This window comes from Mustelus asterias, chromosome 8 (assembly GCF_964213995.1).
Source record: "Mustelus asterias chromosome 8, sMusAst1.hap1.1, whole genome shotgun sequence".
In the NCBI taxonomy this organism is placed as follows: Eukaryota; Metazoa; Chordata; class Chondrichthyes; order Carcharhiniformes; family Triakidae; genus Mustelus; species Mustelus asterias.
Window position 1 is genome coordinate 109778316 of NC_135808.1, and position 14896 is coordinate 109793211.

Sequence of the window (14896 nt, forward strand, 5' to 3'; positions counted from 1 at the left end):
TTTTAAATGTTGCAATTGTACCTGCCTCTACCATCTCCTCCGGCAGCTCATTCCATGTACACACTACTCTCTGTTTGAAAAAGTTGTCCCCTCAGACCCCTTTTAAATTTTCCCATCTCGCCTTAAAACTATGCCTTCTAGTTTAGGACTCCCCTACCCTGGGGTAAAGACCGTGGCTATTCACCTTACCTATGCCCCTCATGATTTTATAATGCTCTATAAGGTCATCCTCCTACGCTGCAGGGAAAAAAATAATGTAGAGAAATGGGAGGAAAAGCAGAAATAGAGTATTTCTTAAATGATGAGAGGCTGGAAAGTGTTGAACTTCAAAGAGATTTGGATGTCCTTGTTCATGAGTCACTGAAAGCTAACATGCAGGTGCAGCAAGCAATCAAGAAGGACAAGTATTATGTTGGCCTTTATTATAGGAGTGTTTGAGTATAGGAGTAAAGATGTCTTACTGCAGTTATTTGGAGCCTTGGTTGGACCACACTTGGATTATGTACAGCTTTGGTCTCCTTACCTAAGGATAGATATCCTTGCCTATGCAACTTCTAGAAATAACAAAGATGGAACTTGGTCTGCAGATGAAATTCAAGTGTATGATATTGTTCAGCATGATGAACAACTCGAAGGTGATGAAGTACACAGAGGGAGTGCAATAAGGTTCACTAAATTAGTTCCTAGAATGGAGGGATTGTTCTATGAGGAATGATGAAATAGACTGGACTTTTTCCTCTGGAGGTGACCTCATTTAAACTTATAAAATTCTTACTGGGCTCAACTGGATATGCAGGAAGGATGTTTCCCTGGCTGGGGTGTCTGGAACCAGGAGAAACAGTCTCAGAATAAGAAGCAGGCAATTTAGGACTGAGATGAGGAGGAATTTCTTCACTGAGGGTTGAGAGACTTTGGAATTCTCTGTCCCATAGGGTTGTGTAGTATGAGTATGTTCAAGACATATAAATTTCTACATATTAAAAACATGAAGGGATATGAGGATAATGCAGGAAAATGGTGTTAAAGTAGATCAGCCATGATCTCATTGAATGGGGAAGTGGGCTCGAAGTGCTGATATTTTGTTTTTGTTCCTCAGTCACCTGAGATCTTCAATCACTTGCTCAAATTATCAGGTTTGAGATGTGGTCAAGATCCACTTTATGACTATTATTGCCTGTGGCCAACTTCCTTTGCTGTTTTCCCCTTGTCATATTAGGAGTACAAAAAGGGAGTATTGTGCTGATTTTAATCACCCTTACAAGTCCACGCTGATCCAACCACAGTACCACTTGAATGATTGTTTAGGTTCTTGTTTTGCAATCCTATACTACCTTTCTAATCTTTGACTTAAACCAAGATTGGTATGTGTCCAAATTGTATGATTAGTACTTCACTGTAGAGAACAGTTCCTTGTGGACCATCTCATTGAGTCTAGCTTCATAAAGAGAGCATGGAATAATATCAAAGTAGATAACCTACATTAACAAACATCTTTTGACATTCTGTGCTCATAGGATCAACAAATAAAGCACGAAACAAGAAAAGTACATTTGCTTCATCAATCCTGCTCTTTCATAGATCATGTGCCACATACACTAGCCAACCTGTTTAATCTGCAGAACAAAGATTCCATGTCAGTCAAATGGAAGATAATAGAGTATCTATTGATTCCCATATCTCACTGTTTAAATTGCCACTATTCTTGGTTCCCAGTGCCAAATAACCCCTTTGATTATAACTCCACAAACCTATGATTCCACCCTTTTGCTGTTTTGGAACCAACGGGAGAAGGGGTAGACTACTTTTTGAGCTAACAAAACTGATTGATTTTTATGCAGGACCCTCATTAATCAAACAGCTCATGGAAGACTTCCTGTTCCGTGCTTCAAAAATCATCTTGACCAGCAGCAATCCAGCTGGGAGCTGCTCGATTAGTCAACAGGATTTTCATCCAAAGTATGTAAGACCAGTTATTTTTGATGTGTGTAATAACGAAGCAGTTTGCTTTGACTGGTTTCATAACTATTGCCCCATCAACCTGGGCTAGATTTCACCTGATGATTCAGTGATAAATGCTGATGTCATCCCACCTCTCCTTCTCTCTCCAGGTGCAGTACAGTCAATAGCCGACTTGCTGCTTATGAGGTGCTGGTTATGTTAGCAGATAGCTCTTTGAGTAATCTCCAACTTATCTCCAATGAGCTTCTCTCAATGCACCACCAGTTTGATCCTGCACTTACAAAGGAATTTGAGGTAAGTGAAGTATTGACTTTTACTGGTTTCATTTTCCTTCATAACACAGTATGTATGATGAGTTCATAAGTGTTCTTCAAGCATTGCTGTCTGGGTAACTCTTGACCAAGTACTAAGGTGAGAGCATTTAGTTCGCCCCTTCCCAAGAAATAATTGCTTGGTTTCCAGGAAGGAAAGTAGGAGCGGTGTAACAATCCAACTCTGCCACTGTGCAGAAGTTCAGACTGTAATTATTCAAACTTTCAGTGAATAAGGATAGAACATCCTGGATTAATCACCTCAAGGCACAGTAATTTTCCTCATTTAAAAATAAAACTTTAACCGTTAGATCTCTGAATTTTGCACTGTTGTACCTTTCTCCTTGATGGGAAGCAGAAACTCACCAGCATATAGCTAACTCGAGCATGAAGCGTAAATGTTGCAGTACCACACATTTGATCACTAAGAAAAACAAAACTGCCAAACATTATTACCGTAGTTATCATTAAAGACTTGTCTTTTCTCCGCCCTAGTGAGAATCCTCTATCTTTTATCCCCACTAGAATTTTAACAACATTACTGGAGGCATGCACCTGTTTGTTTTCTCCTTCATAGTTCTCTTTTAAATTTCTCTCTGTAGTTAGTTTCTTGAGTAAACATTCATTTCTTTGAATGGAACAGGAGACTATTTAAACAAGGAATAAACTTTATTCCAAAAAAATAAGAAAATGTGTTACAGCCGAACAGGTTAGTTTTTAATTTCTGCAATGTTAATAACATCAAGCAGAAATATACCTCCACACAAATATTTGTATCACAAAGATTGAGATTGTTCACAAATCTAAAAATACAAATGCAGTGAAATGCATAATTTCTTGCAATTCCTTTTCCACCACTTATGTTGTTTCTGCTTATAATTGTAGGTCTGAGTTGAAGTTTTAACGTTGAAGTTGCTTAGCCCTCAGCATAAATTATAACTATAGTTTATTTTAGTGTTCAAAGGATTGTTTTAAATTCCTGCAGCAAGCTTTTAATTGCTCTTTTGTTCTTCCAATTTGTTATCTTAATCCTTTATGCTGAAAATCTTACTTTGCCAGAAGTATTAGCTATTTTGCAGTCAGAGTTTTATCTGTCACACTCCAATCAACTCTGTGGTGTTTTGTCATCCGTGTTTACTTGAACTGTTACGTATTTATTGAACTTATTGCATGTTTTACTATCTGCACTCTGAATTTTCGTTTTAGTACTTGCCACCTGTTGATAGTCGATCTGTCTCTGGGTTTGTGGGATTGAAGAATGGAGGAGCCACATGCTATATGAATGCAGTGTTCCAGCAGCTTTATATGCAGCCTGGATTACCAGAGGTAATGGTGTTGTGAATTATTTATTTTTGCTCCTTATTGATTTTTTTTGATCTGCTGCATTATGCATCATTCTCTGTCCACATAAGCAGATAGATGCTTTTAGCTCAATGCTGAAGAAAGGATGTCAGCTAGTGCATGCAGATGAGACCGAATGGAATGACTTCCTCTCCTTGACAATGCAGACAAGATTGCGATTCACAAATTACAGATGCAAATGCCATCCTTTACAGCATTCCTTAATTCTTTAACAAAAAACATATTTTTAATTTTTAGTTCAAGTTTAAAAAGTTGCTAAAATATGAAATTAATGTTGAATATTTTGACTCGGTGCCTAATAGTTATGAATTCAGTGCTTTGTTGATGTCAGAAGTGAAAAGGTTCACATTGATCCTGTAGAGTGAGATTTATTCTGCTTCCAGCTATAATATATATAATGCTTCTTGCTTGAGAATACTTGAACTTGGCCCAAATACCCAAATGTTTCATTTCCAATTGTTAATATCCATGATCTTTAAGTGAAAATTCACCAGTGAAGGGAAGGTAGGTTTCTGCCCCTGATTCCCAACATATTGATTTTTTGAATTGGCATGCTGTCAAAAAGCGGTACTAAACAAAAATTATGTCATGCAAGAAAGGGTAATAGTGCACCGCTTATTTGGTGTTAATAATGACTTTGAGTGAATGTATTTCTAACAATTAATGTTCTCTTTTTGGCTAAATGTTATTTTCTGTTACATTTTGAAAAAAATTAGATTTCAACATTTTCATATTGTTGAAGTAGTACACTGATGTATTTGTTGTATATGTCTTATTGTGGCCAGAATTCTCTGACCTCACCTGCAACTGGGATTCTCCAGTCCCGCTGCAGTGAATGGAGATTTGGCTGAGTGCCAAATTCTCCATTCTCGCTGGCAGCAGTAGTAAGGTATGCAAAACCAGAGAACTTCGGCTCATATTTTTAATCCAAGGTTGTCCCTTTAGTTTGTATTTAAAAACAAATCCTCCGAAAAAAAAAAAATCAGTTTTGATCCATGTACTGTACTGCCAACAGCCGCCATGACTCGAGTGTCAAACCCAATACAGTTGCCACTTTCTGATACTATCCATGACTTCAGATCTTGAATTCCACTGTGTTGGCTTGGGCTTGGTGTCATAATTTGTTCTGGGAACATATCAATATCAGATTTCAAAGTTTAATACCATTTACCCAATTTGTGCCATGGTCAATTCACAAGTTTCCAGAGGATGTTGTGGAGGCAGGAAATTGTGTTTATCTTAATCCTTCATTGCTTGACACGTGTGTCGCTTTTATAGGTGATCAGTGCATATTGTCAACTAATCAGATGATAGATTCCAAAAACACATTTTACAGAAATAATTTCTCCTTTTCCTCCAAATTCTCCAACATATCTGATAGCATAGTGGCTGTGTTATTGGACAAGCAATCCAAATCTCACCATGACGATTTAAGAATTTGAGTTTTTCAAATCTGGAAATAAATCAAAAGTTGCTGACGGTATAAATGACCGTGATGCTATTGGATTGTTGTAAAAGTCCAACTGGTTCAAATGTCCCTTTAAGGAAGAAACTTCAACATTCTCAGCTGGAGTGGCCTAAATGTGACCCACACCAATGTGGTTAAATCTTTACTGACCTCTGAAATAATGCAGCAAGCAATGTCCACAAGACAATCTTGGGACAACCAGGGATGGACAATACATAACATTCACATCCTTAATTCCTTTTTTGATGTTCATTCTGATTTTGAATGATGCACAATATCTATTAAAGTGTAGTGAGGGCAGGAGTAAACAGAAAAAGAATCGTGCCTAAGGGATTGATTTAGATTTCTCTCACCTTCAATTTTTCTCCCCCTTCTTGCAGGCAATGCTGTCAGTTGATGATGATGACGATGAGAATCCAGAAGAGAATGTTTTCTATCAGGTTCAGTCCCTCTTTGGGCACTTGATGGAAAGTAAATTGCAATACTACGTCCCAGAGACATTCTGGAAGGTTAGGAAATTGGAAATAATATAGAATTTTCTTATTTTCTGTAATTATTTAATTGGACGTTTTCTTCACGAAGACGCATGAACTGTGTTGGAACAAATCTTTTGAGAAGTATGTGACATTTGTGCAATAGTGCCTCATCTTGGCCAAATCATTGCGAAGCTTCGCTTAAGAGTTTGGCCCAGCATTCTAGATAGTGCTGTCTAACCATCACACAGCTTTGAACCCAGCACATGATGCTGGATACTGGAACAGATTTAGGTGTAATGCTATGTGCCAAACCAGGAAAAGAAGCCTGAAATGTTTGAAAAGATAACATTTCAAAAACTGTAATTGAGTAATTGCTTCACACTCAATTGTGGAGTAATTTGTTACCAGTTATAGTGAATGTGAACTGGGCTGAAGCAGCAGAGAGTAAATGAACATTGATTTGGCACCGCAGCATGAATAAAAGTGAATAGTGTGGGGCCCCGATTGTGAATTTGAATGAACGTAAACACAATTTGTATTCTGAGCTTGGAGGTGATGTCTAACCATCATATTTATACCTCTTGAAATAAATCAGCTGAGAAGAACTCAGTTACAAATGAATTCTGCATCTTGTACTTTGTCGCTGTCTCAGGATAATCTTAATGCTCCACAATAAAGTAATTACTTTGAACTGCAGTCTCCATTATATATTGACTCGTTGGTACACTGAAATGTCAGCCAGAATTAAATGATCAAATTTAGTAGGATATGAATCTTAGAATTGTCCTTGATACTCATTCGACCTGTGCAGGAAAGTAAAATACAGTGGGATGCAATGGCTTTCAGCTGCCTTTCTGATTGGCTAGTTTAAATACTTTAGCCAGAGGTCAGCGCCATGATTCTAAAACACAGTTTTGCTGACACTGAACTTAAAAGCTTAAATAACAAACTAAGAAATTATCTCTTTTCCTTCCTGCTTCTGTCTACAGGCAGTGATATACTGAGATAAATCTTAGTACAGGCAGGTTTCAGTAGCTACTCTGCCTGTGTGAACCTATACTGTACTGTTTGACCTTGAAAAGACATGGCAATCGATGCTTCCTTGTATTTTGCTTACACAGCCTGCTTGTTGCACTGCCCATTTTCTTTAAGATTGCTATGCACGTCTTAAAGGAAATGTTACAATTCCCCAGCCACCATCAGTAGTGATCTTGGCTCACCCCCCATATCTGATACATTCCCAATACCGTTACTGCTCCCACACACTGTTTATCTTGCAGAGTCTGCTGCCAAAATTTAGTTTTGTCTTTTTCACCTTGTCACTGTGACTCACTCTGTTTGCTCTGTCACCCCCGCTCCACTCTCCACAGCAAACAACTTATCCAAAATGCTGTAATGCATGTCCTCATCTGCACCCCATCACTTCTGTCTTTTGCAAGCTCTACTAGTTATGGCTCCTTGTCCTTGCCTTCAAATCTCTCCACGACCACATGCTCCACTCTACCGCAGTAATTTTCAGCTCTTGGCATTGCAGCGGATCATTGGAAGAGATGAATTAAATGACCTTTTCTCATTCCTTGGCTTGTTCTTGCATCTCTACTTTTTCCACCATTAAGTTCCTTATCTCAACTGTGCTTTTGCAAGGTTCAGAGTGTTGCTGTTCACTAGTCACACAGGGGAAAAAATTGAGTCCCAGTTGGAAGTTTATTAGCTGAATGTGCAGCAAAACAGAGATCTGAGAGCCATTTGTCTACCTTCCGTCTTTGCTGAGTTAAAATGTGTGTTGAAGAGGAGGAAATTAAAATAAATGCACATGTAACTTGCAAAATAAATTCTTCTCCTGATGATATTTTGGGAAATGTATATTAATTCTTTGCATACCTACGTGTTTTCTCCTCAGATCTTTAAGCTGTGGAATAAGGAGCTGTATGTACGCGAACAGCAAGATGCATATGAGTTTTTTACCAGTCTGATAGACCAATTGGATGAGCACCTTAAGGTAGGTACATGTCAACACTTGGGCATATACAGAATACACCTATATTTTCATGATACAATTCACAATACTTTGGTGTCGTGACAGAAACTTGGACGTGAACAGTTTTTCAAGAACACTTTCCAGGGCATTTTCTCCGATCAGAAGATATGCAAAGATTGTCCTCACAGGTGAGTAGCTTTATCCTCGTATAGGTTGACGGCAATGTTTTTTCTTAAAGAAAAACAAACTTTAAGGTTTAATGAATTAATTTTTATTTAGCAAGGAATGCAGCACCCTAATCCGTGCAATGTCTTTGGCACCGTAGAGGAGGAAATTATTGTATTTTTAAAAAAACACCCTAATCCTCTGAGATCATTTCATCTTGGAATAGGCAGCATTCTCTCAAGCCACACTAAAGCTAGTTGTTAAGTCATGTTCGTAGAGTCAATAAGGCACAGAAGGAGGCCATTGAACCCATTAAGTCCATGTTAGCTCTCTGAACAGCAATCCAGTCAGTCCCATTCAGTGCTCTATCCCCATAGTTTTGCAAGCTCATTTCAATTAAGTGCCCATTCAATTTCCTTTTGAAATTGTTTATTGTCTCTGCTTCCGCCATCCTTATGGGCAGCCCATTATGGGCGAGTTGGAGGAATGTTCAATCAGTAGATGTTTTTAGATGCTCTCTTTGGCTCGCCTGCTCACTGCATATTCAGGAACTCACCTACTACCAACCTCGGTGTAAAGCCATGTATTTCTTTTTGTTTTTTTCTGTATTCCAAAACCTTTCTCTCTGGTTGGGGGTATGTCTTTGCAGGACAGTAGTAGCAACATTCCTTTGGCCTGCATAAAGTCACAGCCACTGTGGCTCCAAGGTATTACATTCCAAGACACAGCTTCTATTTATGTAATACATTTAACAAAATAAAATGACCTATAACATTTTACAAAGATCAAAATTTGGTGTGGTTTCTGAAATACGGTTGAGTCGTCCACCTTCAGTGTTCTGTTCCAGCCTAGAGTTCCCCTCTTCTTCTGCCAACCTAGTGCACTTAGGGTTGCCCACCTGTATCAAATCATTTTTGTGTGACCTCTGTTTAAAAAAAAATTGCTAAATGCGAAGTACTCTTAATTTCTCTGTAGTTCCTCCACGAGATCACACCAAAAATATGTAATCAAATTTTATTTAGGGCTTTAGTGTACTTCTAACTAGTGGAATGAGATAAATGTTCAAAGCTAATCAACTTTTTTGCAGATATGAGCGTGAGGAAGCATTCATGGCACTGAACCTGGGAGTGACATCCTGCCAAAGCCTGGAGATCTCACTGGACCAGTTTGTGAGAGGGGAGGTGCTTGAAGGAGGCAATGCATACTACTGTGAGAAGTGTAAAGAAAAAGTAAGTTTATTGCAAGTCATCAGCCTTTTTATAATCAGAGTGCAGCAGTTCACACTGATCAGAAATTGAATGAGTTTTAAACAAAATACCTTGATGCGTACTTGATGTTGTTGCCCAGAAACCATGTTGGTTGACCTTGTACCAAAACCTGCTTGCTGACCATCACTAGAACTGAATGTGAGAAAGTCAGCAACAAAGTTTGAAATTTAAATCCTGATGTGGTGAGGACCATGTCTGAAGTTTGGGTTCTAGTGGCCTTGGACATTTTAACAGTAGAGTTGGATTTGTTTAGGTTAAGAAGGCCAACGCCTGTGAGAGTGGACATAAGGCTGGAGTAATTTCCATAAAATGGGTGAAGTTAGGCCTTGGAAGGGTTTGAAAGAGAGGATGAGCTCAGTTTGGGGTATAGGACCCCAGTGTTGTTTTGCAAGAAAAGGAAGACCAAGCAAGGCTTGGTGTGGGACAGGATACAGATGGCTCTATTTTGGAATCGCTGTCCTTGGAATCTTGTAGTATCTTGGAATGTTTTCTATGTTAAAGATGCTATATAAATGCAAGTTGTTGTATGGTAAAAATTGTGCAATGATATAAGGTTTGTTAAATGATGGAACTGAATCTTGCTGTGTTCAAGCAGTCACCTTTCTGTTTTACTTTAACTGTCAGCAGATAGGTTTAATAATGAAGACAGCACTGTTTGGATATTTTTCCTTGGGTATAGGAGTGCTCTTCCTATACACTATGTTCATTTTATGTTTTTTCTTTCAGAGGACGACAGTGAAACGCATGTGCATCAAGTCTCTACCCAGTGTGTTAGTCATCCATTTAATGAGATTCGGGTTCGACTGGGAAAGTGGGCGTTCTATCAAGTACGATGAACAAATAAGGGTAAATGTGTAGTCTGTATATAGTGCCAACTCTTTACACAGTTAAGAAGTTAAACACCAAAATTTTAATTTCTCATAGATTCTATATACAAATGTGTCATCGTCCAGATGGACAAAATCATTGGCTCATGTTCACAGCCCTTAGCAAGGCTTGGAATAGTTATGGAGACCCTTGATATAAATAGTCTGATTGGAGTTGTTGTACATGGATGAGGACTTAATCAAAGTGTTTGGGACAAAGCAATTAAATGGCGCCTCATTCAGTTGAAGATCCTGAGGGATCTCCTGGGTAATGATTCAGATTAATAGCCTGGGGTGAAGACGTGTCTCCAACCTGGGGTGAAGACGTGTCTCAAACCTGTGCATGGAATATAATTGGTGCCTCTCCGTCGTCATTTTGGTGGACAGCTGTGGCCAGAAGTGTTGTGAGCATCTGTTTAGAGTTTGTGTTTGTTGAGAAAAGTGCAAAGTGTTTATAAAGTTCTTGATGCATGTTGTGTGCAAAGTACCGTTCTTCGACCTGTGCTACATTAAAATAATGGTTTATAGCCTGAGAGTTCGTCGAATAGTGTGAAACGAATCACATGACATTGAATGTGGTACATTCCAATGAGCCATCATATAGTAACAAGGGTTATTCACAGTCTAAGAATAAGGGGTTAAGCCATTCAGGACTGTGATGAGGAAGAACTTCTTCACTCAAAGTTGTGAACTTGTGGAATTCTCTACCACAGAAAGCTGTTGGGGCCATTTTATTAGATAAGAGGGAGCTTGACGTGGCCTTTGTGACTAAAGGGATCAAGGGGTATGGAGAGAAAGTAAGAGTGGGATACTGAAAGTCCATGATATTGAATGGTGGTGCAGGCTCGAAGGGCCGAATGACCTACTCTTGCACCTATTTTCTGTCTTTCCGATCGCAACACCTTGCTATGATTTCCATGGTAGTGAGCTGATGCTCTGATTCGTAATGTATGCAAAGTTGACTTGTGGGTGCTTGTGACAATGAGCTAGTGTAGAATAAGTAATGTAAAACCAAAAACTCTTTCTTTAAAAATGTTCAGTGCCTAGATGTGCGGGAAGCTGGTTCTTCTATAGCAGCTGAATGTAAAATATCCATTTTTTTCTTTGTTCTTTCATGGGATGTGGGCATCACTGGTAAGGTCAGCAGTTGTTGCCCATCCCCAATTGTCCTTGAACTGAGTGGCTTGCCAGACCATTTCAGAGGGCATTGTTGGAGTCACAGACCAGGTAACCAAGGCAGATTTCCTTCCCTATAAGACATCAGCGAACTCTATGGGTTTTTATGACAATAGATGATGGCTTCATAACACCATATTCTAGATTTATTGATATCATGGTATGATTTGAACCTATATCCCCAGAGAATTAACTGGGCCTCTGGATTACTAGTGTAGTGACATTATCACCATGCCAAGTTGCCCTTTAAATTGAATCTTAGTCCTTCCCCTCAGCACAATTAACTCACTCTGAATTTGGAGCGCAGTTTCTGCATCTTCAATCAACAAGATTAAAGAAACAAATGAAGACCAGCTGTTTAATAAAATCTCAAAAGGAATCCAGGACCGCAGAATAGTTTGTGCCTCTTTTGTTACAGAATCATAGAATCCCTACAGTGCAGAAAGAGGCCATTCGGCCTATTGAACCTTAACTGACAACAATCCCACCCAGGTCCTATCCCTGTAACCCCATGTATTTACCCTGCTGGTCCCCCTGACACTAAGGGGCAATTTAGCATGGCCAATCAACCTAACCTGCACAGCTTTGGGCTGTGGAAGGTAAACGGAGCACCCAGAGGAAACCCACACAGTGATGGGGAGAACTGTCACTCCCCATGGGTTTTCTCACACACTCCACTGTATGAGTCACAGTGGAGAGGCCACACAGTTACCCTGAGGTTAGATTGAACCTGGGTGCCTGGCACTGAAGCAGCAGTGCTGACCATTGTGCTACCCTATCATATCAAGACAATGGAATTATGAATTTAGTCAGTCACTTGAGTCAATACATTTGTCCAATGATTTATCACTACTTAGTTTATTGTATCAATATTTATAATTTACATGAATTCAGGATTGCTTGACAATTCATCTCCATTTGTTTCCCCTTTATCTTACTAGTTTCCTTGGCTTTTAAACATGGAGCCATACACGGTGTCTGGAATGGCACGGCAAGAGCATTCTTCGGAACACGGTGAAAATGGCAAAGCAGGCGATCACATGGGCGGAGGCTCTCCGCGAAAGAAAGGCGCCCCAACTGAAAACTATGAGCTGGTTGGAGTGATTGTTCATAGCGGCCAGGCACACGCTGGGCACTATTACTCATTCATCAAGGACAGGAGGCGAGTTGAAGGATATGTAATGGTTTAAGAACCTGAATATTTTCTGATTGCAGTGGACTGTTGATTTGAAAAAATAAACATAAGGAAGAAATTTTACAGGGTTGCAACTGATCAGAGTTGATGAGTAACTTGCTACATGCTTAATTTGGTTTGGTTCTGGACTTACTTTCCACTTTGATTCTGCAGGGCCAGTGGCAAAGGAAAATGGTACAAATTCAACGACACAGTGGTGGAAGAGTTTGATCTAAATGATGAGACATTGGAGTTTGAATGTTTTGGTGGAGAGTACAGACCTAAAGTGTACGATCAATGTAAGTTAGCTTGGAACTTGCAATGTTTTAGAAACATAGAAGATAGGATTAGGAGGAGGCCATTTGGCCCTTCGAGCCTACTCTGCTATTCATTACGATCATGGCTGATCATCCAACTCAGTAGACTAATCCTGCTTTTTCCCCATAATCTTTGACCCCATTTGCCCCAAGTGCTATATCCAGTCGCCTCTTAAATACATTCAATGTTTTGGTATCAACTACTTCCTGTGGTCATGAATTCCACAGGCTCACCACTCTTTGGGTGAAGAAATGTCTCCTCAAGAGTTTGTGTTTCTCTTTAAGCCAGAAATTCTGCTGAACAGAGGCTTTGACTGGCTTATGGTATGGTTAGAAAGACATGATAGGAAAAAAATATTAAAACCCCAATTGATTTTCCAGTCTATCATTGAGGGGCATAATAAGGGTGGCACAAAACATGAAAGCAAATCTATTTTGGTAAATCCTTAGTGGCACTTTTTTTAAAAAAAGTTTGCTGGGTGGAAGTGGGGCAGCAGAGGTTGCTGGCGTTCTGGCCTAATTTTGTAAGTGATACTTAAAACAAAACAAAGTCACATCACACCTGAATGTTAAATTAAGTAGAAAATCAGGACTCCACTGAAATCCCCTGAATAAAATAATTAAGCGTATGGCATTGAAGGAAAAGTTTGTGGCAAACTAGGATGAGGAAGAGAAACTGGAAGAGGGGAAAGTACACTTAAATTATGGAATCCAATTTCTCTACCTGCTGTTGATCAGCAATAATTGCTTCTATGATTCAGAAATGCAAGTTTCAGTTCCCACTCTTATCTTCCTATCCCTCTGTGAATCTAACCTAAAAATAGAAAGGAATATCTAGTTAAGTAAGCCAGGGATAGGATCGCGGATTAGCAGGATATGTTCAGATATCAAGGAAGCATTTGGCCAAATGTGACACCAAGTTTCTTGAGCAAAGCTGAAGCTGTTGGAGATCAGAGGGAAGACATTTTAGTCACTAGAATCACAGTTGTAGTTGCTGGAGCCCAGTCATTTCAATCCCAGGATGTTGCTGCAGAAGTGCTTGGCACTGTTTCAAGCTCGGCTGGCTTCAGCTAATTCATCCTCTGCTCGACACACAATAGCTTAACTATCACCCAGAGCCTCATCGCTGGGTGAAAATTCTGGAGCACTGCATGCAATCACCTTCACTACACAGACTGCAGTGTTGTGAGAAGGCCCATCACCTCAAGGAAGCTAGGCACGTGCAATAAATTTGTAATTTTTCTTGACCGTAACACCCTGATATCAAAACTGAATTAACCATTATAGGAATGACTAAAATCACTTAAACTCAGTTGTGGATGTTAAATTTTTACATTCTGAAATCAAGATGTATTTTATTAAAATGTTTAACTTTAATGGAAACTTTTGTATGAGTCATCATACAAATTTAATGGAACAAATTTTTTATCAAGGTTGAAATTCAAATGTCTTTTTTTTAAGCAAACCCCTATCCTGAAGTCCGTCGCCGATACTGGAATGCCTACATGTTGTTTTACCAACGAATGTTAGACCAAAACTCTCCAGTTTTACCAAAGAAAAGCCGAGTTAGTGTTGTTCGGCAGGAAGCAGAGGATCTATCGTTGTAAGTAGAGTCTTACTGAAATCATGTCAGTAACCTTATTGACACTATCCCTGTCAGTCTGAACTTAATCACCTTTTGTATTTCATTTGTGTTTTATCCCTTATATCCTGAAGGGGAGCTAGTAACACATCCACTTGCCCAACCTTTGTGCGTAAAACTAAGTCCCTCTGCAAAATAGAATGAATTCTATTTGTCACCATTCCCTGCTGCTTCTTCGCTCTTTAGTAGTGAGCAGCATTTTCATCATCGATCTGATGAGTGAACTGATTGGAAAACGTCAAGGCTGACTTTGTAGAATTAAAACAGAAAATACTGTCTGCGCTCAGCAGGTCAGGCAGCATCTACGGACAGAGAATTACAATGTTTCACGTTGATGGTCTTTCATTAGTTCCAATGCGTTCTGTTTGAAAGGTCATCGACCTGGAACATTAACTCTTATTCTCTTTTTACAGATACTGCCAGACCCGCTGGGTGGTTCCAATTTTTTTATATTTCAGACTTGCAGCATATTCGGTATTTTGCTTCTTTTAGTGACTTTGTCGACTCTTGCATGAGTGTTTTTTCAGTGTGTTTCATTTTCCTGAATGACTTTGTAAGCTGTGTATCCAAAGTATGATGACAGTAGACTCAGTGCACACCGGAGTAATTGTTTTTGTCTTTGTAGTCTGTTTTCTTCAGTGTAACAAGAGAATCATGTACTTAATGCCAAATTGAGACTGCTGTTGGAATTTAACACTGCGTCCCCTGGTTTGTTGTGTATCTGAAATTTGTTT

The 14896-nt window shown here is 39.3% G+C and overlaps 1 protein-coding gene across 3 annotated transcripts in view; it reads left to right on the forward strand.

Moving 5' to 3' along the window:
• The window catches only part of usp24 (ubiquitin specific peptidase 24), a 162443-nt gene that overhangs the window by 110873 nt on the left and 36674 nt on the right, over positions 1 to 14896 (forward strand). For all 3 annotated transcript variants that reach the window (XR_013498548.1, XM_078218710.1, XM_078218711.1), the window contains exons 40-50: positions 1839 to 1956; positions 2109 to 2253; positions 3477 to 3596; positions 5481 to 5609; positions 7477 to 7575; positions 7660 to 7742; positions 8807 to 8948; positions 9714 to 9833; positions 11971 to 12191; positions 12378 to 12502; positions 13982 to 14123. Coding sequence is in view for 2 of the 3 variants with exons in the window: in XM_078218710.1 (XP_078074836.1) it covers positions 1839 to 1956; positions 2109 to 2253; positions 3477 to 3596; positions 5481 to 5609; positions 7477 to 7575; positions 7660 to 7742; positions 8807 to 8948; positions 9714 to 9833; positions 11971 to 12191; positions 12378 to 12502; positions 13982 to 14123 (1444 nt within the window). In the remaining variant the exon portion in view is untranslated. The remainder of the gene's footprint in view (positions 1 to 1838; positions 1957 to 2108; positions 2254 to 3476; positions 3597 to 5480; positions 5610 to 7476; positions 7576 to 7659; positions 7743 to 8806; positions 8949 to 9713; positions 9834 to 11970; positions 12192 to 12377; positions 12503 to 13981; positions 14124 to 14896) is intronic.